The sequence below is a fragment of the Lemur catta genome, chromosome 3 (assembly GCF_020740605.2).
Source record: "Lemur catta isolate mLemCat1 chromosome 3, mLemCat1.pri, whole genome shotgun sequence".
Lineage (NCBI taxonomy): Eukaryota > Metazoa > Chordata > Mammalia > Primates > Lemuridae > Lemur > Lemur catta.
In genome coordinates, this window is record NC_059130.1 from 42750359 (window position 1) to 42778018 (window position 27660).

General features: G+C 36.5%; 1 protein-coding gene across 7 annotated transcripts in view; it reads right to left on the reverse strand.

The window, feature by feature from the left end:
- Positions 1-27660, reverse strand: part of DNM3 (dynamin 3) — a 534534-nt gene that overhangs the window by 75704 nt on the left and 431170 nt on the right. For all 7 annotated transcript variants that reach the window (XM_045547356.1, XM_045547359.1, XM_045547363.1 and 4 more), the window contains one exon: positions 25177-25288. In XM_045547356.1, coding sequence (XP_045403312.1) covers positions 25177-25288 — 112 coding nt within the window. The remainder of the gene's footprint in view (positions 1-25176; positions 25289-27660) is intronic.

Consider the following 27660-nt stretch of genomic DNA (forward strand, 5'->3'; position numbering starts at 1 on the left):
CTATTCCTTAAAACTCTCATTGGTTCAGGTTCTCACCACTTCTCCCCTTGACTACTACAGGATCCCACAGCTCCCATTAAATTAAATAGACTGAACAATCTATTGATAAAATACCACTCTGACCTTTCATAGCTTCTCTATAGCACAGAACGAAGTATACCATCTTTGGTGACCCAATCCTTTGCCCATTATACAGGTCTATGTCCCGCCACACCTGACTTCAACAAGTCAGGTGTCATCCATTAGAATGCCTTCCTTACCCATCCCCCCAAGCTGCCAGGTGCTTCTCCTTTATGAGCCATTGAGCGGTGAACACACCTTTATCACCCTCTATTATACGTTTCTGTTCAATAGCGTACTTGTTAAGAACAGAAATCATAACTGACGTAGTAATCTTTTATTCTTAGCACCTAGCAGGTGCTCAATAAAAACTTGTTGAACTGAACTGATGGGAGGAGAGAGAAGCAATAAACGACATCAAACTACAACAGATAAAACAAGTAGGAATTATGTATGAAAGAAGGGTGGCTTGAAGGCTGCGTTTATCAGAGACTGGGAGGTTATCTAGGAAAACCCAGGCAGGTACCCTGGATCCCCAAATTGGGGGAAGATTCAGGAATCTATTGGCCTAAAATATGGCTAAGCACCAAGAGTTTGTTTCATCTCTTGGTGCTCTGATCTGTAAGCACAGCATGACAAACTGCACTATTCTGGTGGAGTACATATCCTACCAGGCTAGGGTACTGCTGGTTCTTGAGCAGGTGACTGGCTAATGCTCACAACAAGGCCAGGGCAAGGGAAAGGGCATTTGACAGAGGTGAGATTGCTAAGGCAATAAGAGCTAATGTAAGTGTTCTAGAAATAGATTGGTGAAAAAACAGAAATAGATAAAATTGTTTGGGTAAAAACTTTCAAGAAGAGCATCTTTACCCTTTCTTCTTCCCCCAAGGGCAGCAGATGCAAACTTTCAATATTCACAGAAGTCATGAGGGAGACTTAGTTAGAGGTAGACTCTACAATAATCCCAAGAATGGAAAAGTCTTTTAACATTGAAAAGCAACAATTTAACATACCAAAATATGACCAAACACAGGGGTTCCTCTCAACTCTCCTTTGAAGGCAATCAAACTTTATTTTCTGTTTAGAAAACCAAGTGTCAGTGAATGTCATGGTCAAACTTGGCAGAGTACAAAGTATGGAAATCAGCAATGAGAGAAAATGTGAATATACCTTTGAATAATTTAATATTATTTAGCAGAATAATTCTAAAGCAAGAAGCTTAAAAGAAAGAACGCTAAAAGTATATACCTGCACAAATAAACTTCCGACTATTTTCAAATGTCAAGTTCAGATGCACTTTCATTCTGATTTAAAAGCATAATGAACCACTGGTTATACACTTAGGCTCATCTGCAAACCTCCCTGAAACTTTTCAGAGCTGCTTAGCACAAAAGTACAAAGAGATATGGTAATGTCTCCTCTGAACAAACAAATATACAGAAAAGAGTGAGCTGGTATGAGCTCGCAGGCCACACCCGGTGGCCTGTGGCTGCTCTGAGCCTGCACCACGGAGAAATGTATTAGGCCAATCCAGATCATCCCTCCGGCCCAGGGACCGCCCACAGTCATTTTCAATGAGGAAGCGGAATGACTCCACACCACCAGTGTCAGAGCTGTGAACAGAATCCATTCACAGGCTCCTGAGCCACTGGCAACATGATTTGCTATTGCTCACAGCTGACAGGGACTTGGGAAGGCTGTGATTCGAAAGCTGAATTTCTGGTAAACCTTGGCCTTAGGGCATGATTCTCCCCATTACATCAATCTGCCTCACAGTAAAATAAAAGGGTATAGTTTTAAAATCTTCCTTGATGGTGACAGAAGGGAAATATTAAGAGCTTTTGTAACTTACACTTTGGCTGCTGTTAGCCTAGCACAGTAACTCCAAAACTTTAAAAGTTATCAGAATTATCCTGGTGGCGTATTTAACATGAATATTCTCAGATATTCAAATTAGGAAGACTTTGGGTTGGCTCAGGAGTTTGCATTTTTAACTAGCAACTTGGGCATGTCTGATGTAGGGCAAATGGCCCATTTTGAGAAACCCTGAGCTAGTGACTGCTCATGGCCCTTTCATCTATTTTGCAAGAGTATTCCCCACTGAACACTGACACTGCAAGGTGATGACAAGCGTTGTTAGTAAAAAAAGGGTGAAGGGGTGTTATTTGATAAAACAAATTCAGGAATTGTGGTGTCAAAAAATTTGATCCTGTATTCCAATACTTCTCAAATTCTTTAAAATGCTAATATGCTCTGTCTCAGCAGAAGGGAGATGCAGACTGCAACGCATCCTGAAGGTTTTTGATCACCAAATCTTCTTCTTCTTTAAATAGTTTGAGCATACCTTGGGAAATGCTGCTATATAGAACTTTTATCTAAGAAAATATAAAAGCAGAGAACTACTGAAGAGGATAATCTGTAATCCCTAGAAGGAACTGGTCCAGTAGTAGGGTATATGCGAATACAGTGCTCAGGGAAGACTGGAGGAAAGATGTCAGGTCATGAACAAATTCTGAATGCAAACCCAAGCAGTAACTCAGCAGTAAGTAGCCCACCTGATTCCTATCAGGGTCTTAGCAAATAGCAAAGCCCTTGGTAAACAGTAAGCTTGGAATAGAGGTGATACTTGGAGAATAAGGATGATATTGGGAGTCAGAGAAACTACAGGATCCAGAATCACAGAAAGCACTTTTACAAAGCTTAAAAGACCATGCAACTACAAAAAAATAGTGCTATGGAAGACAGCCAATACCTTTCAGGAATGCACTTTCTTCCTGGCCCTGTTCTACATATTTCACAAATATTTACTCACTTAGTCTTCATGAGGTAGAGGATTGTCATCAAGCTCTGCTTAATGAATGAGGAGAGAAGAAGGTTCAGAGGCATGTGCACAAAGTCACTCAGCTGCTTAGTGGCAGAGCTAGAATTTGAGCTCAGACAGGCACTTTACAACTCTGAACTCCTTTTTTCCTCTAATCAGAGGGTCAGTAGGTGTACAGTTAAAGGAGACTCCCTGAGCAGCAGGGATTGTTTTTTAAAAAGGGAATGGCAAATTATCAAACTGGCAATGATTAAAGAAGGTAAAAGAAAATGATAATAGTCGTAGGCTACACACAGGTAGGTAAGATATTAGGGATGTGAACAAGTTCCGGATTTAAGGAAAGTAATTTGGTTACATGAATCAAAAAACTTATAATTAGTATTAATAATTACAAAATTATAATGTATAAATTATACACAATTTATTATTATACAAACAATTTAGACATATAATTTATAGTTATAAAGCATATAAATTATATTTTTAATAATTATAAAAATCTATAATTATTCATTTCTTTTGATACATTCCACTTCTATAAATATAACTAAGGAAATAATCAGAAATGTGGATGAGGAATTATTCACAAAGGTGTTCATTTTAAATTTGTATATAATAATAAATTAGATTGAAATTGAGTGTCTATATTAGAAAGTACGTGAACTCTAGACTCAAATATGGGTTTACATTGAATCCTGATGCCTTTATGAATTAAATATGTGACCTGTGGCCAGTTTGCTCCCTTCACTAAGCCTCACATTCTTCTTCGTCTCTAAAATGGAGAAAATAATGTTTACCTCACAGCAGGGATTCTCAACAGCAGTACTATTGACATTTTAGAGGGTAATTCTTTGTTGTGGGGGACTGTCCTATGTTTTATGGCATCCCTGGCCACTAGACAGCAGCATCCCCAACCCAGTGTGACGAATATGAGGTCTGTCCGGAAAGTATCCAGCCATGGAATATGAAAAATAGAGACATTTCTTGAAGAAGATACAAAATACAAGAAACATTGTACACAGAACAATGATGCCTCAGTCCCCTTCACAGCAGGCAGCTTGGGACTTCACACAGTTCTGCCAGCGTCTCTTAACCTATCCCATACACGTTCAACATTCTCAGGTGTTCTGCTTGTTGCAGGCCTTCAGGAATGTGGATCACCTTCAACAGATTCTCCACCATCTTTGAAGTGTTGTGCCACACTTTTATTTGTGCTGCACTCATTGCATCATCCCCGAAAGCCTTCTGAGTCATCCGAATAGTTTCCACGTAGGAATGTTCAAGCGTAATGCAAAATTTGATACAGATTTGTTCCTCTACGTGCTCAGTCATTTTGAATGTGATGGCCACACTGTACACGTGCTCACTCAACAGCGTCTAGTGCCCCACTGACTAGTACAGTGAGGGTGTCATTGTTCACGCATACGCATTCCAGTCCACTCTCCTTGGCTGCCAGTTTACATCGATGTCACGCAAACCATTCTCATATTAACAATGGCTGGATACTTTCCGGACAGACCTCATATGTCTCTAGACATTGCCAAACGTCCCTACTTGAGGACCACTGCCTTATAGCATTGTTGAGAGAATTAAATGAACTAATTTCAAAATACTTAGTGGTAAGGAGAAAGAGAGAAATATACAATTTTTTGAGAGAGAAACCAAGGTAGAAAAAAGAAAATTTATATATAATTACATATACACACATATATGTATGTGTATATATCATATATGCATATATATTATTTTTCTCCTCTGCCTATAAATATGTATGTGTGCATGTATGTGTGTATATATATATATTAATATATATAGGCAGAGGAGAAAAAGCTAGTAGAAGGAGAGAGAATGAGATTCTAAGAGCATGGAAATAAAAAAATAACTAATAAACCAAAGTCTTAAATATATGCTGAAGAGATGGCCTTGGCAAAGAGGAGAAGCACCCCTTGACTCAGGAATGTAGAGAGAAATGGTGAAGAAACAACGATTCTGAGGACTTTACTTTTTATAATAATTGTATAATCCCTATTTTGAAAAACTTAAAATATAAGGCGTTTATAGTTTTTCCCATGGTATAAAATGTCTTGATTGAGCAGCTAGTAAAGCTCAATCAGATTTAAGGTACACATATTGAAAAAAAAATACAACCAGTAACTTATCCATTATCATTTTTTGTACCTAGCCTTGAAGAATAAGATGTGTGAATAGTCTGGCAATGTGAAAATGTGAATGTGCGGCAGAGAACTGGTGACGGTAATTTCAGGTGACTCAGGCATGCTAACCAGATGAGTGGCTAACCATCTCGGAAGCTGCTTCTCCTGTGTCAGTATTACCACCTTCCCTCCCCTTTTCCCTTTCTCCTCAATTCTCCTCCTCTGCACTGCACCTCCTTCTCACCTCAAAACTAGGCCTATCTGTTCAGTTTCCAACTCCCTTTTCCATCATTTATATTCATCCACTGAATCATTCTAAAATATTCACTCACTACCCACCATGTTTCAAGTTCTAAGGATATAATAAGTTAACAAAACCACAGGGGGATCTTGTCTTCATAGAGTCTGAAGTACAGTTAAGACAACAGACAATAAAAAAACCAATAAATAAACCAATAAATAATAATAAACTAATAAATGTAACACATAGCAGAATGTCACACAAATTACCAACACAGAAAATTCTGTTTCCTGCCAAATCTCTGCCTAATGTTCCCTGTCTAGTACTAAAACTTTAAGTACTGCTTTTCATTGTTGTTGTTGCTGCTATTTAGGAGACCTTCCTATTTGTGAAGCGGTTGTAAAGTTGTAATAGACTGTGTTTATGAAAGACCTACTCCTGGACCACAACCACCTTGCCATTTTATGGAACCCAAGCTGAAATTTAGATGTCCACTACGCTCTGATGTGATATTTGTGTCCAATAAATCTATAATACTATTTTATACTTTTATACTTCTGTAATTCATCATAATTATAACACTCTCAGCACTTCACATAAATTGGAAATGTAAAACCATTAATAATCTTCATAAGACTTGGCTTCTATAACAAACCAGTAATTTTCTCACATTTGAAGGAAATCAAAGTATCACTTTACGCTTCTATGCCTGAAAATCTCTACCTCTGAATGGGCTGAGCAAATGGATGTGGGTAGCTGTGTCTTTGGGCCTAGCTTCAACTCTCTTGGCCATATTAAAGTGATCTTTTTTTTTTAAATCTTGTTTGGCAAACAATATATTCCATACCGTAGTCAAGAAAGTTTTCTGTTTGACAATCCATGAGTTGAGTTATTGGGCCACATGGGAAAGGAAGAATGATGATGTTAAGGTTGGAAAATCAGAAAAAAGTTTTTCTTGATAAACACTCAGATTTTAATTGTTCCTTACTGAGTCTATTTTTAAATCTTGTTTTAATGCTCAAATACAGAAATATTTTAACTTTTTTTCTATTTTCATGGAATTCCAATTTTGAAATAGGCTTTTAATGGAAGCACATAAAAGTTACCCAAATTTACAAAAATTGGGTGTTTCTTATTTAATGAAAGACATATGTTCACAAAAAAATGTGGATAAAGGCAATTTTTTGTAACAATCACAGTCCTTGACCCTGAATCCCCTGCCCAAGTATGAAAATCTGTTTGGTTATTGTCTTAGTTCCTAAGACAAATCAGCAAATCAAAGGGCAGGGAGGATTTTTCACATGAAGCAGACACTGCTGAAGCATGACAGAAAGTGTGGGCTGCACGGAGCTGGCCTCTGCAGTCTGAACAGATTTCAGTTCTTCAACCAATCCTGAGGGAGTCGGGCTCAGTTGATGAAGGTCGCAAGGTGACATCTTCACAGGGTAAGTTTGGTATAGGGGATCTTGCATACTTATTTTAAGTGAGGTCAGGGTTTATCACCTTTGATTCTATTGACACATTTGACCAGATAATTCTTTGTTGTGGATGTCCTGGAAATCACAGGATATGCAGCAGCATCTCTGGCTTCTTTCTACCCACTGGGTGCCAGTTGTAAGTCCCCAGTCTGGCAATCAAAACATCTCCAGACATTACCAAATGTCCTCTGGGGAGCAAAATTGCCCCTGGTTGAGAACCACTGATCTAAGTGGAAACAATATACAGATAGTCCTCAACGTACGGTAGTTCGACTTATGATTTTTTGACTTTAAGATGATGTGAACACAATAAGCATTCAGTATGCTTGCGACTTACTATAGGTTTATCAGGAAGTAACCCCATCACAAGTCAAGAAGACTGTCTATGTTTTCCGTTTCTCACTTGAAGGATTAATTACAGTGATAGGAGGACTTCAACAAGCTGATCCTTTCTTTAAAGCTCTATTTTGCCCTTTGCCTCAAATTGGCCTTTATTGATAATTTTTTTTCATAATCCTTTGAAGCACCACCAATTCTTCTCTTTAATGCCACTATGACATATAATGAGAGAAGTTTTGACACTAATGGCTAATCACTTCAAAGAGAAAAATAAAAATGTCCCAATCAGAGCTTTTCTTCAATTAAAACTTGGTCAATAATAATATTTTATGTTGAAGAATGTATGTTGTCATTATGCCAAGTTGTTCTTTAATATCCCATTTTGTTTTATAATTAGATATTCCCAAATAACATTAGTATCTTCTATTTTAAGTCAGACTCAATTAGTTGGTGTGCAGCTGAATGTATTTTCTAAATTCTTATTTAAATACTACTATGTTTTCTTTTTACAACATTGTTTACTATATTCTCTCTTATCCCAATAATTAAGAGAAATCTATTCTTCACTCTGGCCTAAGACAATATGTATCAAGTTGAAGCATGACAAATAAAATGAAAATGCCTTAGGTAAAAAAACCCACAGTTTTAAGTTAAAATGTGTGAGTCCTCTTCACTTGTAGATTCTTAAAAAATTAGAGTCCTAAATAAGTGAGGTACTTTAGGTTTCATTCTGAGATACTCATCTGCCTGCTCCATCCATTCAGATTGCTTAATTTCAATATGCAGGTGTACAGCTTCTATGCAGTAATTATCATTTCCAACTGGGTTCAAGAAGATGCTCATCTGGTCTTCCAGCTTCTTAAAAAGTGCCTCATACTCACTTGTTCAGTCTACTGAAATGTGACTGCTCTCTCTCTATCTCCCAACACACACTTTTGGTGTAACATTTTTTCTTACCTTATTGTATTTCTAAGTTTATAAAAATAACACATGAATGCAGTAACAAATAATACATAGGTGTCTAAAGAAATTTAGAATAACCCCTAATTTTTCTTCAAACCCATTTCCTATACCTTTTTATATGAGTATATAAATTATACAGAAACACTTGTACACACACACACACACACACACACACACAGACTGCTCTTTCTCAGTTTTTTCTGCTGGTTTCTCCTCTTCCGTATTTTTAAAGGATATTCTGTCAACTCTCTTATTTTTGGTTTCTACACTTTCTCCGTAGGTGCCCAGATTTTAAATACCTCACAACTTCCATATCTCTGTCTGCAAAAATCTCCCCTGATCTCTAGATTTATATATTTAACTGCCTAAAAGATATCTCCATTTGGATGCTGAGACAGTCACATAAATATCTGGTTTTCCTTCAAAGAATTTGGTAAGATTGTACCTTCTGTCCCTTTGAACTTAGCTGTGACCAGGTGACTTACTTTGGACAATGAAAGAAGTGTGAAAATGACATGTCACATGCAGACAGAAGCCTTAACAGCCAGTGTGTGATTCTTCACTCATTCCTTTCCTCTGCCACAGTGATTGGTGATAATCCTGTCGACCCTTGTGGGTCCTGGAGTGAGAATAACAAGAAGAGCCCCAGCCAACTTGAGATGAGTATGTAGCCTGAGCAAGAAATAAATCTTTTGAGGGGTTGTTGGTTATGGCATTGTAACTTAACCTATCCTGTCTAAGCACTAAAGCGTATGAGGTATCCCAAACTTAGCATGGTGAAAACTAAATGTTCCATTTCAATTTCTCCTTTCCCCGTCTTATTAATTAGCACTACCATGTGCCCATTATTAAGAATCTTTTTTACTTTTACTCTCTCTCTCACTTTTCATGTGTAATCCATCATTAAATCAAAAGACTGGCTGCACTGCCAAAAGCTATCTTGAATCCAACCACTTCTCACTGTTTCCACCGCTGTGACCCTACCTGTCATCAGCCCTCCCCTGAACTGACACAGCACTCTTCTGACTTCCCCTCTAAACACCACTCCCCCTTTTTTGTCTTTTCTTATTGATTTGCAAAATTCTTTAAAGTTTGGCAAAAGTAAAATATTAACCCTTTGCCTGTCATATGTATGGCAAAGTTTCGCTTCAATTTCAACTTGCTTCTTTCTAAACCTGTTTATTTTTTAGAGTCAGATTAAGTCTCTAGCTTTACTATTATCAGCCTTAATGTATTTGTGCTTAAACATGGTACATAGGGGCCAGATCCTCTATACTACTGAGCCTTTCTGCTCTTGTTCCAACTGGAGGTGTCTGGTGGGGTTGTTTGTGGCTAACCCTCTGAAACCAAAAGGAATTTTTCTTTTTTCCCTAAAGGGAGGATTTCTTTATAGGACTCTAATTCTGATCTTGGTACTTCAATTCCTGCTTTTCAACTTTCAGATTATACATTTTGTTACATAAATGAATGGGTTCAAGGCAAATGGATTGACTTTTAAATTTAAATTTTACAAAATTCTTTTTGATAGACTAATATTATATGTTATCATCTTTAAACGTCAATGAGATTTTTCAAATAGTAGAAAATCAAGGGCCAGAAATGAGGCCATGAAATGGCTCCCTGAAAATCCTCAGACAATATACATTATTTGTACATTACACACAACACAGTCACAGTTGGCAACAGTGCTGACAGGTACAAAGCTGGAATTTGCGGAAGAATGATTGGTGTAGCAAGATAGGAAGGCTTCATCTTATGGAATTTGACGGTTTGAAACAAAGATGCTATTGAAAGCCATAGGCAACAAGGAACTGTGAGCATTCAGAGACTCAGAACATGGTCCCTCAACAGTATGTATTCAGTGAGGAAAATAACGTATTTGCATAGACAGGGTAAAGGGAAAGGAGTTAATATCTGAAAAATCATTACAAAAATAATTATAATGAACACTCAAGTCTGTAGAGTCTCAGATGTTTAATTTCCTCTTGAATCTTAAGGTCCACAATTATCTTTGACTTTCTTATAAAAGTTAATCTACTTTCTTATAAAGTTTAATCTATATCTTTTATGTGATATATTTCCCCTCCTGTATATTCAGTTTTCATCATTTAATAATTTTGTTTCTTTTTCACCATCCTCCATTTAAATGTCTTCCTCTTTTTCTTTTTGGTGCATTTCAAAATTTTTTGAAAGTTGCACAAAAGATAGTTGTTTATCATATGAAAATGAGAAAATGACATTGGACCAAAAATTAAAATTGCTCATACTATTAACATTTTGTGTATATCTTCTCAGAATTTCTATGTGCAAATATATACAAATAAATCTCATCCTCTACAAATTTTTTAAGTGAAATGGGATTATGCTATCCAAGGTGTGCACAATGGGTTTTTTAAAGTTAATCATGAAAATTTCCATTTAAATTTATACATATAAACATTATTTTTAAAAATTTGCTTTATACCATTTCACTGAATTGATGTATCATACTCTATTTCTGTGGTCCCCAACTCCCAGGCTGTGGACTGGTACTGGTCTGTGGCCTATTAGGAACGAGGCCACACAGCAAGAGACGAGCACTGGGCAGTGAGGGAAGCTTCATCTGTATTTACACCTGCTCCCCATTGCTCACGTCACTGCCTGTGCTCCACCTCCTGTCAGATCAGTGGTGGCATCAGATTCTCAAAAAGTGGGAACTCTACTATGAACTGTCCATGTGAGGGATCTAGGTTGTGTACTCCTTATGAGAATCTAATGCCTGATGATCTGAGGTGGAGCTGAGGTGGTGATGCTAGTGCTGGGGAGCAGCTGCAAATATGGATTATCATTAGCAGAGAGATTAACAATGTAATAATAATAGAAATAAAGTGCACAATAAATGTAATGTGCTTGAATCATCCCAAAACCACCCCTTCCCAATCCATGGAAAAATTGTCTTCCATGAAACCAGTCCTTGGTGCCAAAAAGGTTGGGGACTGCTGCTCTATTTGATCAATTGTCGATGATGGATATTGATGCTGTTTTTAAACATTAGTAATTATAAACAATGTTTCAAAATCATCTTTGAACAAATTCCTTTGGATAATTATTGACTCATTTGATAAAAACCAAGTCATAACCAAGACATTGACTATATATCACCAAACTGGCCTCCAGGGAGGCTGTACACACAGTCCATCGCATGAAGTACAGGAGGAGGACAATGTCCTCGTTACTGCCTGTCATGACTTTCTCATTTCTCCTAATGTGAAGAAAGCTCAATAATGACATTTGGCTTGCTGTTTTAATTTACAATTCTTAGTTGCTAGTGAAATTGAACTTTTTTGTCATATATTTGTTAGCCCTTTTTTGGTGGGGGAGATCTTAAATAAAGTTCTATTTATTTGGCCAGCTTTCTTGTTTTGGTTTTACTTTTTTAAAAAAGTAAGTTGTATAGGATATTTAATCCTTTGTTATTTATGCTGCAAACATTTCACTAATTTGTCTTTCACTTTTTAACTGTTTACTGACTTCTGTATGCTTTAAATTTATATGTAGTTTAAGTATTCATACTTTTCTTTTACTATTTTCTAATTCATTAATTTTTACTTTAATCATTAATTTCTTTCTTTCTTGAGGTTTTTAGATGCTCTCTTTCCAATCTTCTAAATTTATTTACTTCCATTTAAAAAAATTTCATCAAAAATTATTAATTTTTCTCTTTGTATAGGATTGGTTATATCCTGCAATGTTTCCTGTAGAATGTTTTCACTGTTATATTCCAAATAGTCGGTAAATTAAGTACTAATTTCCATTTGGATCCATTTTGGAGTGTGTTTTCTCATTTGTAAGTAGATAGGTTTTTTACATTTAAATTTGGCCATATATCTATAATTTTCTGTAGTTTACTAGATATTCAATAATTATATATTTTTTAAATTTACACACATATATATATCTTTTAAATCAAGCTTATTTCTTATATCAATAACATCCATTTTCACTTTGGTTTTTGCCTAGTTGCTCTGCCAAAGATAAGAAGGCTTTTAAGCTCTCCCTACTGCAGTGATTCTGTATGACTTCACTGTACAGTGTTATAAACACATTAAGATAAATTAACCAATGAATTCCTACTTTTTGATAAAAATGCTCTGTAAAGGCTTAAATTTCAAAACAAAGCTTATCGCAATGTAACTTCTAAAATCATACTTGATGATAACATGTTTAATAACATGTTTTCAAAACAGGTATAAAGAAATTCTTTTATTCTTTGAGCAGTGTTAAACCAATTCCATCTGAAAATATCATGAAGCATACAAAAAGAAGATGTCTACAATACTACAAGAGAAAATATGTCAAAACTGCTATGATATCTTAAACATTATTTTCCATTAACTAGAGATAAGTTCATTTTGGAAACAACAGAGAAAATAAAAATATATAAATAAACCCTAATTACCCTTCAGAAGTTCCTCTACTGTCATCCACTATGAGGTCTCTGAGCAGCAGATCCATTCTTGCTTCCCTATAGAGTCTATTTAGGAAGATCAATAAATTTGGGAACATAATATAGATTCCAATTTGCTTCTCAAAGTTTTCTACCCCGTATTAAATAGTCCCTTCCTCCAAATGGTTATGATTAAAGTCAGGGGGCTCAAAAACTAGGCATTAACAATGCTCTTTTAAGGCTGGTTTGCCAAAAAAGAACCAAAGGTTTACTGGTGTTGCAATGATTGAGAGACAATTTATTTTTATATACACATGGAACTAAAATAACACTTTGAGGCCAGTGAGTTTTAATCCTTTCTTTTTACTTTAACGCTATCCTTATTGGATTATGCATAAATGTAGTCAACCAGATGGGGGGCTTTCTTTAAATCCCAGGGCAATACATTTGATAAACTTCCTTAAGAAAATCAGGGAAAGTACATACCTTATTCAAATAAAATGAATAATCCTAATGAGTTGACTATATCTAAGCTGCTTAGACTGTTCTAACTTTTAGTCATGCATTTTAAATATTAGGGAAGAAATGTACATTATGACACTGTACTCTCTGCTTCTTTCATTGGCCAGGATTATAACACACATCATCAGTAAGGCATTTCCAGGTTGTGAGGATAAGTTTTCAGTGGCTATCTGTATTCTCTTACACATGACCAAGGAAAATAATTTAGGAGTTTAAGGTCTGGCATAAAAAGGCATAACAAATTAACGTGGATTTAACATATGTTCTCTTCAATATACATTTTTGGTTAGATTTGAATTGGCAAACTCTACCGTTGTAAATAACTGCTAGAATCCAATGGATCATCAAAATAAGTACTCCAAGTAATAACTATTTTTCCCACTAACAGAGACTGACCATGTCTACCGCCTTTGCTGGATGTGTTGGTAAATCACTAGACAAAGTTTGTATTCTGAAAATTTTTTTTGTAGAGATAGAGTCTTGCTTTGTTGCACAGGCTGGTCTTGAACTCCTGGCCTCAAACAATCTTCCTGCCTTGGCCTCCCAAAGTTCTGGGATTATAAGTATAAGCCACTGTGCCTAGCCCAAAATATTTTTTAAATGCTATAAAAACAGGTGTTCAAATCTGATTTTCCTTTCATTCTTCCTTTCTTAAATATCAAAACCCTCCAATAAGTATAATTTAAAAATTCTGTTTTAGTATGTTTATGTTCTATTTCTCCTTTTCAAATGATCCTTTTCTCCAAGCAATATAGTCAACATTATACTTCTGCTGGGGAAAATATAAGAATCCTTTAGTTTAAAAAGACTGAAGTTAAGTAAAGTGATTATAAACTTCTCTTTCAAAAGTAATAAAAGATTCATAAGGGAAGATGTTAAATGTAGCTTTTTCTTTTAACTGAAAACTTTTTGCAGCATTAATTTCTGAATCTATGATTCTTTTTATTTATTTATTTATTTTTTTGAGACAGAGTCTCACTCTGTTTCCTGGCTAGAGTGAGTGCCATGGCGTCAGCCTAGCTCACAGCAACCTCAAACTCCTGGGCTCAAGCAATCCTCCTGCCTCAGCCTCCTGAGTAGCTGGGACTACAGGCATGTGCTACCATGCCTGGCTAATTTTTCTATGTATATTTTTAGCTGTTCATATAATTTATTTCTATTTTTAGTAGAGACGGGGTCTCGCTCTTGCTCAGGCTGGTCTCGAACTACTGAGCTCAAACAATCCGCCAGCCTCAGCCTCCCAGAGTGCTAGGATTACAGGCGTGAGCCACCGCGCCTGGCTTATGATTCTTTTTAGTTTTCATTTATGTATCTGTACCAATATCATTAAGAAATTTGAGAGCTTTTGTTATAGCATTTTTATTCCTTACATTTTAAGTTTTTCTGTATCTTTAGTTTGCCTAATTTACTATAAATATATTTAACTGAAACTTAAAGTCTTTAATAAAGAAATAAAATTAAAAGCCTATTAAATTTCTAGAAATGGCCACCAAAAGAAGCTACCAAATTAAGGAAGGAAATTAAACAGCTTCTCTCTGGGGCAAAACATTGAGATTAATTTTTACCTGAAGGTCTCAGTTCTGAAAATGACATTCTGATTTACATTTGTACTCACCAAACACATTTGAAAAACAAAACTACCTCCCTGTTACTGTATATATTTGTTCACATTCCCAAAACTGACTCAGGTGTCCTGGACTCCTGTCTTCGTAATGAAGACACTGACTTAAAATCTGTGGTCCAGGGAAACCCATCTTAAGAGGAGATAGACTCTCCCTGAAGCAATTTAGAATATCACTATGCCAACAGAAAAACATTTTCAAAGGGAAAAATAAGTAATAGGCCTGGAAGGAAAATTTTTCCTGAGCAACTGTGATCTCCTCACAAAAGGAAAATTTGCTTTTTAAGGAGAAATAACAAAATACATGATTGCTCAAGGAGAAATGTGAATCTTGGTATTTTGTTCCAGCATGCATTCATAATGTAAATCTAAATATGCATCTATAATATTATAGAAGTTAGATTTCCTGGAGTTTAGAGACGGATGAAGCAGATTAGCTTAGCTGTCCCTGAGAAAATGAATAGCAGGATTGTTCCACATACCCCAGATTCTGTGTGTGTGTGCACCGCACTTAAATGCACATGGGAGATAAATCCATCCTGCTCATCTAAAGAAACATTAATTGAGCAGACTTCATTTTCTTTAGAGTCTGGTTAATATCATAAATAATAAAATGCCAACCGCTACATAAACAATCCGCCTCTGCAAGTGTAAAATGAGTCGCACTTTACAGCTGGCTCACGTATATGGCAGGCAACAAGTCAGGTATGTTGCCTTGGGGACAATTCAGAACAAGCATTCCAGCATAGGAGGGAAAAAAGAATCTCATATTCTTCTTTTGAAGAATCCAGATCTATACTCTGGGGACAGCACAGCTTGTATCCCAGTGTTTTCCATTTATACTGAAATTCTAAGCTACAGGAAAATAACATGCAGATGTGCTATTTATGATTTGAGGAGGCTCGTTTTGTGCCAAAATCTATGGTCAGTGTAATGATTATATTTTAAAAGTATAAGCATTATATTTTTAAGAGATATAATTTATTCATAGCAATTAAAAATAAGGCATGGGGCAATAAATATCAGCACCTTCAAAGTATCCACTCTGTAACTCAAAATCAAAACACTAAATGCTTGCATCTTTGACACCTTTCAACTGACATTCTACCTCTAACCAGCACCTGAAGAGTCCCCACAGCATGTGCACAAATGTTCACGATGCAGATGGTGACTGAGAGTGCCTGGAGATCTTGGAGGGCCTCCCGCAGCATCCTTAGAGGCATCCTTAATGAGAGATAATTTACAATTTTTGAATTTTATTGCTCATTGTATTTAATGATTTGAAAATCAGTAAAACTGTATTAAACTGAATATTTAATACCCAGAAGAAATTAGTCAAACAAGACACAACAAATAGATGACTCCTGCTATGGAGAAGTATTTTCTTTTGGGAATTTTACAAATGTTCTTAAGTCATGAGTGAATCACTAGTGAAAGAGACAAATCATAAATGCTCTTGAGTGGTCTAAAAGTTAGCACCTCCCCAAAATGTCAGCAGCTGCTTCCCTGGTCTTCAGCATGCACAGACTCTGTATTAGTGCACTCAGAATTAGCCCAGCGTACTTTTTAAAGAATTTTTGTTTTTCAAACAAGAAATGAAGCACATGAAATTCCAGACAGAGATTCAGTGTAATGCAAGGGACCTGCATTAGACAGACTTCCTACCCAAGAATTGAAATATATCATATGGTATAAGAACTAAAATATGAGTTTTTATATTTTGTCCAAATTTTTTTCCAAGTGGTAATATTCATTACAAATATTATTCTTTACTTTGTAGAAGAAATCTTTAATCAGTTTCAAAAGTTACCTGCTGTTTTTTAAAAACGTTTACCATAAGTGGGCTGAGTTCACCTCTTTACTCCTTCACAAATGCCCATCTTGTGCTTTTCTGGTAATATTTTAACTTTATTAAATATTATTACTTGGATCATAAGCAGTTATATCAAGATATAAATTTATAAAGTGATACATTTTCAATACCAACCACCTATGTCAACTTATCCCATAATAGCACATTCCATCAAATTAAACTGCACAAAATTTCCCACATTTGTTTTACATTCTATATGTATGGCTTATGAATAGCAATTCTGATGAATTCCAGCTGGTTTAAATATGCAAGCCAACTCTTCTATAACATTCTTTTCAATTCTTATTGTATTCAATGAGGCCCATTTTAAGTGGGCCACCTGGTAGGATGAAGCATTAATATATCTCCACCGAAAAAATAAGAAAACAAATCACCCTGCTAAACTTAAGACCATCTTCCCAAACTACATTATTATTATATTTCCAATTTAATTGAGAAGTAGTTCTAATCTTTGGGAAAAGTTGAATCAAAATTTAAACAAACCAGCAACTCTATGAACTACTAAATTGTTATAATAGCAACATTAAAATAATTTTTGCCATTCATGTGTGCTTCCCAAATCTATCATACATATTTTGGCCTCCCCCTCAGCTCCCCACACCCTCCTGCTTCCATCCAGGTGGAAGACATCAGGGGCGCAGAAGCCAAGTGAGATGTTGACCCCACCCTCCTCCATCCATTTCAAGGCACCTTCAAAGCCAGAGCTCTGATCTCGTTCAATTTCATCAACAAAGCCAGCCATACTGCTATTTAAGACTCCAGTTTGGGGTTTTTATAACTGCACATTAACATAAGAGCTTTGATTTCTAGTCAAAAACTTCAGCCGCACTGAGTTTCATCAGATTGCCATACACTTTCTGGGGAAGAAGCCTCATTATTAAGTCTTCATAATCTTTGCTCTCAGTGTTCAGCTATTTCTTTAGAATATCAACCTCTCTGAAACTGCCAATAACAGCACCTAATATGTTTCCCTTCCAAAAGGTCAAAACAGAACAGCCCTTATGGTAGTGCAAACACACCCCCCCAACACGTGCACACCCTGCAGGATTCGTGCACGGTGACAATGACAGTCATTCTAGCGTGCACAGGAATACTCTCGTCAAGGCATGCGGGAGCGGAGTGGGGGCTGCAACAGGACAAAGAACTTACTTTGTTGTTCCCCTGTGCGTGTAGCCGCAAGGAAAAGAAAAAGAAATATGTTAAACATAAAATTATTTTAAAATTATGAGGTTTTTCTTGAGAAAGCAAAGTCAAAATAAATAATTTAACTATTCGCTGACATCCCATACATATACATACAGCGTCCAGAGCTCATGGGCAAGTCAAAAGATCCACGCAGGTTAAATGAAATCATACGTTCATAACACCAGAAAATTATGAAAGAGATTTTTCCCCCTTTCTTTCTATTCAGAATACTTGGGGTACGGGAACCTGGCCAAAAGGAGTTGGTTTGAATTGGTAATAAGTGAACTCTTAGCATGAAAGGCAGAGCATTTAGTGTGTTGGCTTGCTCTTTCCTGACAGCCCCTCCTCCAACATGCCAAGCAGTGGAAAATTTCATCAGCCAGTGCATTTTTAAACAAACACTGCATCCTTGGTTTCAAAGAAGGTGGAAAAAAAAAAAAAAGGAAAAGAGAGGAAAGGAGTGGGTGGTTCTGGGGAGACAGGGTAAGCACACCAAGTTACGACCTCGATCTGTATACCATTCCTTTATTTTGTAAATTATGAGTTTTGCCTTGGGTTGGCACAGGAAGCGAAGGCTGTATAGTGAGGATGCCGCCAAAATAAACACTGGTCCACATTCAAGAAATGGGTCTGGAAAGGTTAGTCACAAAAATGTAGTCATTTCTAAAAGCGACACTCCGGGTAGAGACCTAGAGCAGCCAGCGGCAGGCGGCGGGCGAATGGCTCTCCTGTTTCAAACCAGAGCTGCGAGAGTATGATTTATATCAAACGGTTTAACTCACATATGGCCTAAAAAAATAAAATGGTGATTCATTACTCCTGGGGCAGGCGAGTCCTCACAAGGTCAGATCCTGCGGGGCAGACGGGATGGGGTATGGGCCGGCAACAGAGATGAACTCTTCTCACAAGGGGCCCAGAAGGAATTTCTCCCTGAGATGCAGGATTGGAGAGCTGTGAGCAAAGTGTGTGCATCTGTGGAGGAGACCTAGAGCAGGGCGGAGCAGGAGGTCAGGCCGCAGATCTGGCTTTTAGTTTTAAGCAGAGGATGTGGAGGGGGATATATTATACCCGGAAAATTTCTGGAGAGCGGTAAGGCAATGATCCTAGGAGAGTGTGTTTTCTAGAAAATAATGCCAATTGGTGACTCTGGGGAAATGCCTAATCCAGGGACCATCACGGCCATCATATTTAATAAAGGAAACATACATTTAAAGGCACTGATAAAATGGTGTGGAGAAGTTTCTTGGCACTGTGAGTTGCCGTGATATAACTGTTAACACACTGGCTTATCTGAGACGTAAATAATGGTGTAAGAATGAATGAAGGGGAAAAAGAGAGTCCTTTCTAAAGACTATGCCAACTGTTCAATAAGGCAATAAAGATCCCCACTGGGAATTTTATCAGGAGTAAAAGTCTATTACAGAGAATAATGGGACCATGATTCTCAAAAAAAGTGCAATATTGCTGAAAATACCTCAAACAGATGGAGTTTATTGCATTCCATGGCAGTGCAGCTTTTGATCTACCAAATAAGTTTCAGGAGTTCAACCAAGTATTTCTGCACATTAGGGAATGACTGGCTTCCCCACTCGATGGCAGATGGTTCTGTTTGTAGTGGCAACAGTGATGTCACTGAGTAGGAGGCCTTAATCCTTAAACACAAGAAATACACAAGCAGAGGACGGACGTGGTGTGGCTTGGCCATTTCTTGTTTCATTCAATCATTTCCCAACTGTCTCCTCTGAGAGCGGCATACAGTCATGAATGGTGAATACAAATGCTTTATCATCCCCTTCTCTATGCCGTGTGGCAGCGATTTATGTTTAGATCTCTGAAAGCACTTCCACTGAAAAAAAACCAAGACTATTCAGAATTGGCCATGTAGATGCTCTGTGCTCTGCAGAAAAACCTGAGAATAAAGTTATGTGTAGGGGGGCTAAGCGTCAGGCATTTTTAAGTCTTGTATTATTAGTCTGTTGAATAAAAGCATAGGAGTGGTCCTCATCACATTAATAAATATTTATGGAGGTCCATGGACATTCCTCTTGTCCCCCTAGAATGATACAGAGTCCCTTTCCTCTATTATTTGACACAGAGGAAAATTCACATTTAGAGTCTATCCAAGAGGAATTTCTGAAGTAACAAAAGGATTTCACTGTAAGATGGTTTCAATCTGCAAAGCAGTCCTAAAAACATCAGTTATTGCTGGGAGAGTCCTGAGTTCAGAAACAATAGTGAAGTTCCAGGGTGTTTCACTTTCTACTATCATTTTTAATCTCTTAAGAAAAAATACACTACTGGGGAGGAATATATATATTTCTATTATATATATATGTTCTATTCTACATTCAATTTATATATATAATGTGTGTGTATGTATATAGATATATATATATATATCAGCTAATAGAAACTTCTTAAAAAGTCCTGAGGTGTTGGACTTAAGTATGCAAAACTGAATTTGTACCAAATTTGTTTCTGGGGCAGGCATGGATCTGCATGCAGGTTGCTGTTTCCAGCTGGGCAGCCGGCAGGCATCTGAGGGCGAGCTTGTGAATTCTCACTTCCCCGACAGCCTCTCTGCTCACTCCTGACTGGCTGATGGAGCTTAAGGCTGGCCTGTCTCCCCAGGCCACATCAAGGCTTCCATGAAACAACTCAGCTTCCTCAGCCAACAGATATCCCCAAATCCCACTGCTAGTTTCCAAAGAAAGGAAAGGACTACTAAATTGGGAATTATAGCTTCGTGGACACATTAATGACTTTGAATAATGAAAATAACGGATATGGGGCATTGAACACATTCACCCAGTTGAAGGCAGAGCTAATTGTGATGCACAAAAATCTTCATTTAATCCTATAAAATCGCTCTGAGGAAGGAACTAGTTTGAGTTTAGAGAAGAATAAACAACTAGAGAGTTGAGTAAGTTGCTTGAGCCACACAGCTAATAAATGGCAGGCTCAAAATTCAACTGTGAGTGGATTTGCCTTAAAGTCTACCTCATTCTACTGCACACATCATGTTTCAAAGAATTTGAATGTGGAATTCCTTAATGTTTATATATAATTTAAGTCATACTGCAAGCCAGCAAAACTACCAGAAAAGTTAACTGTTTGTTATATCATGGTCTTTATATATTTAATCAAATTCATATTTATTTGTAATCATATTTATAGGAAAATTTATGTACATGAGAAAGCAAAGGAATGTTTTAAAATTCTTTAACTGTAGCTTCTAACCATTGATACACACACACTGTATCTCAGTGTCATCATTGAAAATAACAATTAATCCACTAGAAACATCTTTACTTTGAAACTATGTAAAAGTCTTTTTAACAATACAAAATTTTATAGTAATTATAATTTCAATTTCATGGCCAAAGAAAATAGAGCTAAAAGAAAAATAAAATTCTCCTAGAACCAAATTTAGATTTAAATATATTTTTAAAATATGTGGCTGCTCCAAAGTATCAGGTGACTGACAGAATGGTAAATCTGTGACACAGAGGAGGTTATGTGTAAGTTCACAGGGTAAGTCAGTGGTCTGAACCCAGGACTCTGATTTCTACTTTAGGGCCACATACTTTACTGCTCAGATAAGAATTCTATGTTTTGCTTTGGATCCAGAAAGACTAAAGGAGTAAAGTAATTAGAAATTGCACATGGGAAAATAGAAGGTGACTGGAAAACACGTGGGAAAATGGTTGGGCTGTCGCATTTCATATGGTGATATACTGTAGTTATCATATTATAGAGTAATTATTTATTTGCATCTCTCTTTTTCATTAGACTTGGAATTCCTATTGAGTAGGAACTGCATTTTCTTTATCTTTGAGACTCTGGAGTCTATTTTAATAGTGACAGATGAAGGGAAAGACAGAAGGGAGGAAAGGGAGTGGAAGGAATGAGACAGATTTTTTAGAAAACCTAAAGAGAAATGACTTGAGAGACAAAAGAAATGGGGTAGCAGAGCATTTTGATATGAGTGACATAAAAACATTCCATCACTTACATGTGATGGAAAAAAATATGGTGAGAATGTTATAAAAGAGTGTGCATACTAAGAAAAAATTTGTCCAAAATACCATTTCACTCAAATTTAGGTGATGGCTATTTCTCTAAATGATGTCAAACTTATACAATTTTAAAAAATGATCTACGTAGAAATTTCTTTCCAGTCAAAATGGAGATGTCTTGTGCAGAAAGTGGACCTTGGTGAGTTTAGACTCACGTCCATCTACGAACATAAGTGTTTCGTTATTAGGGCATCAGTTGTCGACTCAATGGTTTATTGATACAGAAGCTAAATGACACACTATTCACAAATCCTAAAAATTTACTTAGACAGAGGCATCTGTTATTAAGTTAATCTGTTTGCATTAAATCTTTCTACATTAGGAAGAACTACCTAAAAGTCATTCCCTCCTCCCAAATATAAGTGAGAGTATTCACAAAACGGAATCTTTAAATAAGCATCCTGCTTGATTGATTTCAGTAGTTAGCTGCCATTTAAACATCTGAAAGTCAAGCAATCACGTAATGTGACCTGTAGGACCACAGGGTGCATTACAAATGCAAATACTGTTTATGATGAAAACTAAGCAAAAGCAACATTCATGGTGCACTGCTAAGTTTAATTTCCTGTCTTGCCTTTGGTATATAGTAAAAAAAACCCCTTTGTCTTGATCTTCCAAGCAATTGCACAAAATGGGTGTTTATAAACAAATAAAAATGATGTAAAAAGAATGAAAATATTGTGTGGGATATCTCCAGATTTCCTTAAAATTGAGTATTCTGATTAAAAATAGAAAATATTTATTTGACTGTCCTTTTGGTATAGAGTTATAGACATATAAAAATCCAGACTTATAAGAACATTTTAAGTTTTAAACTTACAAACATTTACTGGGGAATGAGTAATTTTGATTTTCCAAGACAGTTATTCCCTCACAAGAGATGCATTACATAACTTTTTTAAATAGTAAACTTGTGTGTTGCATTTAGATTAGGTTTCATTTATAAAATCATGACTTAATAAAACATTTTCACAAGCATTATATCTGCATGTTCTGGAAGACACACACACACAATTGATATTTTACATAACCAAGCATATTTAGAAGACAGAAAATAGTATAAAGTATTTACAATCTCACTGGGTTATATTACAATATCCACACTATTTTAACCCTCCCATAGCTGTTAAAGAAAATAGTTTGTGATAAAAATGATAGTAATAATAATCCTAATAATTGTTATTATAAACAAAAAGAGTGCTTATTTGTGCCCACCCTGTTCAATGCCTTTGCTCCATTATCTCATTCAATCCTATTAATCACCCTATAAAGGACCATTGTTATCTTCATATTAGAAATGAGATTCTTAAAATGTAAAAAGGCTAGGTAACCTGCCCAAGATCTCACAGCTTGTAAGTGAGCATCTGGAATTTAAATATAGATAGTTTGACACTAGAGTCTGTGCTTGAACCCACATGTTCTACTATTTCTTGTAATTCCTAGCCATAATGAGCTTTTAAAAAGGTAAATCTTATCATGCCACTAAGTGGCTTGAAACCCAGTAAGGGCTTCCTATCTCACTCAGAATAAAATTCAAAAGGCTCTTCACTATTTCCTTCAAGGTTCTGAGCACCTTCTTTGTTAACCATCTACCACTTTTGTCCTCCCTCCTGGTGTTCCAGACACACTAACCTTCTCATTGGTTCTCTAAGACACTGAGCTTGGTTTTGCCCTTGCTGTCCTCTGCCCAAAACACTCTCCTCCAGACTTTCATATCATTTCCTCCCTCGTCTCCCAAAGAGCCTACTCAAATGTCAACTCTTCAAAGAGTCTTCTTACCACCTTTACTAAAATAAAGCTCACCTGCTCCTCACTCTTACTGTCCTTTTACCTTAGCTAATTTTTATAGAACTTTTGCTATCTTCAACACAGAAAACTACATAATAGTTATTTGTTTCCTTGTTTAACGTCTGTTCCGTGGGGACAGGACCTTACTGTTCACCTCTGTATCATCGGTACCTAGAACAGTGCCTGGCAAAAAGCACATGCTCAAAAAGTTTTTGTGGAATGAATAAAAAAATTAAGTATGTGTGTGCATTTTTAATATAGAGTATTTGTGAAGTTAAACACAAATGGGTAGGTAAGAGTAACTAACAAATAATGATTAGAATTGAGAACAAGAGCAAAGGTAGTGCTTGGGTTTTTATACTAATATATATGTAGTCTTCAGAGTGGTACATATCTATGCAAATCTGTATGCACACAACAGAGGACAAACTGGGCAATTATGAAAATCATATACAGATACTTCTGTACCTGGGTGTCAACGGGAAGGCATCTGATGTAACTTCCATTTGGAAGGCACAGGGCATGTTGTGGGAAATGCATTGTTTTAGTTGCCAACCAGACAGGTGTAAGAGGAAAGAGGTAAACAGGGCTATGTTTGAGTGAAAATATTAGCAAAGAGGCAAACATTTTGGTATGAATTCTCAATATGTTACCCCTGGAACTCTATTAAATTCCAGTGTAACCCCAGGGATGTGGTCAGGCCTGAAATCCCTTCAAAAAATCTTCAATTGTCCCACATTGCACCCGTATCTCTGACTTTCTCTTAAAAAGACTCGCTCCCCATTTTGAACCTACAAATGACCCAACATGGGCATGATCAGTCCTATAAACCGATCGAGAGCCAAGTAAGTACCACAAGAGTCAAGCTGAACTAACTCCCCTAGGCTCAGCCTCAGCACTTTAGTACTGGGGAGGGACCTGGGCAGTGGAGAGATCCGCTCATCGGCAGTCTGTCTCACAGCGTGTGTGTAAATGTCAGTGAGACTTCTGTTTAAATTCAGACTAGTCTGTGCAATATTACATTTTCCAAAGGACACAAAGAGAAGGTCTGTTTATTAACTTGAATGAGAGAAGTGTCTCCAAGACACTTGAAGTATATTAATAAAGATAAGTGGGAATAGCAATATAATATATTTTTTTTGTTCTTTCACAGTCATGATGACATTAACCATAGTTTGCATACAGGTATAACTGTGGACATAATGAAAGGAGATAGATTTTTATAAAAATAAGCATATTTTTAGGAATACGAAATATCAGTGTTATGATTGATGATATATTGCTTGCATTAATACCACAACAAATATGGAAGAGCATATAGAAGAAAATAAAATTTTAAAATAAAACAAAAATATTTCTCTTGGTCTGAGATTGCACACATTATGTTTTATGGCAGATTAGGGCATTTTCTTTAACAAATATGCAGATTAACTTCTTAAAATAGAAGTCAAATGGAAAAAAATTTCTATGTGAAAAAAACAATGTAAAAAGAATAAGCAAAGTATTAGTTAAAAGTGTGCCAAATTAATTAAGTCAATAAGAAAACTAGTTTCTCTGGCATAGAGTTAATAGATTTTCTTAAACATGGTTAATACTAATTTTTAAATAAGAGATACATCCAACTTACTAAAGATTTATCAGGATAGACTCCAGCTCTTAGCAGAGATGCCTTCCAGCTGTCTACATCCTCCTGTGAATCACATGCCAGCTCAAGGAAGCGATAGTCTTTGTATACATTCCTGCAGTTAAAAAAAAAAATCATGCTTTCAGTTTTGAGCCAAATTTGAAATGATTTTATATCACTGTAGAAAATGATGATTTAAATGACAATCCAAATGGATAGTTCTCTGACAGTCACTGGAGGAAAACAAAATAACTTAAAAAAATAATTAACGAGTATATGTATTTATAACATAACTTTTTGTTTAAGAAAGCCTCATACAAAAGAACTCAAAACTATCTGTACTGCTAAGCAATTAAAAAAGGAAATACAAATGTACTTAACATGACACAATGGGGGCCATCTGATTAGAAGTTGTGCTGTGGAGAAGGAATTTGTTATTGCCCAGTAATTAGATCAATTTTCTGAAGCTATTTTGCAAGTCTAAACAATGCTCATAAAACTTTAAGATGTATGGCAATATTCTTACAAATCTAACAGACTATGCCATAGTCAAAACAGAAATGCTCATCAAATGTGAAAAGGCAAGACTGATAACCAGTGTTTAATACGGTGAGATGACTGTGAAGTGCATATTTATAAATGGGAGAATACTATAATTTTATTTTTTTCTGGAAATAAAACAATACAAAAACATGTAATTCATGCATATTTTGAGAAATTTGGAAACTAAATAAAAGTATAAAAATGGTAACAATCATCCAGATTCCACTGCTTAGAGAGAAGTTTATTTTCTCATACCCTTGTTCTATGCATTTTTCAGACAGTTGAGGTTCTCTCTCCCTCCCTCCCTCCCTCCTTTCCTCTCTAGCTCTCTACTAATTTTGTGCTCTGCTTTTTCACCTACTGTTATATCATGGCCGTTTAATTATGCCACCAAATCTCTATAAAGATCAAATTACAATGGCATAATATTCATTAATATAAATGTATGATGATTTACTTAACCTCCTCCTAATATTAGATAATTAAATCATTTCCTTTTGGGTTTTGCTATCATAAATAATGCTTAAATGAATATTTTTATCTATGAACATTTGTCACATTTACTACTATTATTTTCTGAAGATAGAGTCCTATAAATAGAGTTACAGGATCAAAAGCTATGATCATTTTTAAGACACTAATACATATTCCCAACTACCTTTCCAGAAAAGATGATCTAATTTAGACAGAAACTAGCAATATACAAGATTAACAATCTTTCTTCTTTCCGTAGTCTCTCCCAAGGTGTGCTCACTGATGCGTAAGAGTTTCGATTTCTACCTATGTCAGATGGCTCACATATTTACATCTCCTGTCTAGACCTGCCCCAAAGTTCTACTGCCTATTGACTTCTCTTCCTGGGTACTGAAACCAACCTTGACAAGAGCAACAGAACTGGGGCTTTCCAACTTGGTCTTCTTGCAGTGTTCTCATTTCATGCAGCAGTGGTGAAACCCAACTATTCTGAGGATATTTTTAACACCTTCTGGTCTCTCACCACCTCTCTTCCATTTTACTACCTAAAAGTGTCCTCCCCTCTTTTTTTATTTTGAGACAGATTCTCGCTCTGTGGCCCCAGCTTGAGTGCAGTAGTGTTGTCCTTGCTCACAGCAACCTCAAACTCCTGGCTCAAGCAGTCCTCCTGCCTCAGCCTTCTGAGTAGCTGGGACTACAGGCCCGGGACCACCACCCTCAGCTAAATTTTTCTATTTTTAGTAGAGATGGGGTCTTGCTCTTGCTCAGGCTGGTCCCGAACTCCTAAGCTCAACTGATCCACCTTGGCTTCCCCCAGAGTGCTAGGATTATAGGCGTGCCATGTGTCCTCCTCTTTAAATTGGTCTTATTATTTTGATCATCTCCCTCTTGCACTATTACAATAGCCTCCTCACTGGTTTCCCCACAACACATGGCCGTTTTAAATTTGTTCTCTGCACCGAATCCTCACGATCTTCTGGAGTAGGACACTCCAGTTACTACCTGCTTTTAGGAAAAAGGCAATACTCCCTAAGATACCCTACAAAGTCCCCGAGGTCTGGCCAGTCATTACCTTGCTCTCTGGCTTCTTTGCACACGTTGCTCTTCCTGCTCCAGCCACACTGGCCTTTTGTTCCTCAAATATGTGGAATGTGCCGCGCTTACTCCCAGTGCCTTTGAATATGCCGCTGTCTGCCTGGATCTCTCTTTCCATCTCTCTTTGTACAGTTAATCCTTACTTTTTGGGGGGATCTCAACTCAGTTATGGCTTCCTCACACACCACTTCTCTGATACTCCTACCCAGTCAGCTCCTCTTTCACATTTCTATTTATGTTTTCTTCACAGCACTTATCACATATATGGTTTCAAAATTATGTGTATCTTTTCCTTTTTCCTCATTCCCTCCTTCTTTCCTTCCTTTCTCCCTCCCTCTCTTTTGTTTTTTTTTCTCTCTCTCTCGCATTTTGATT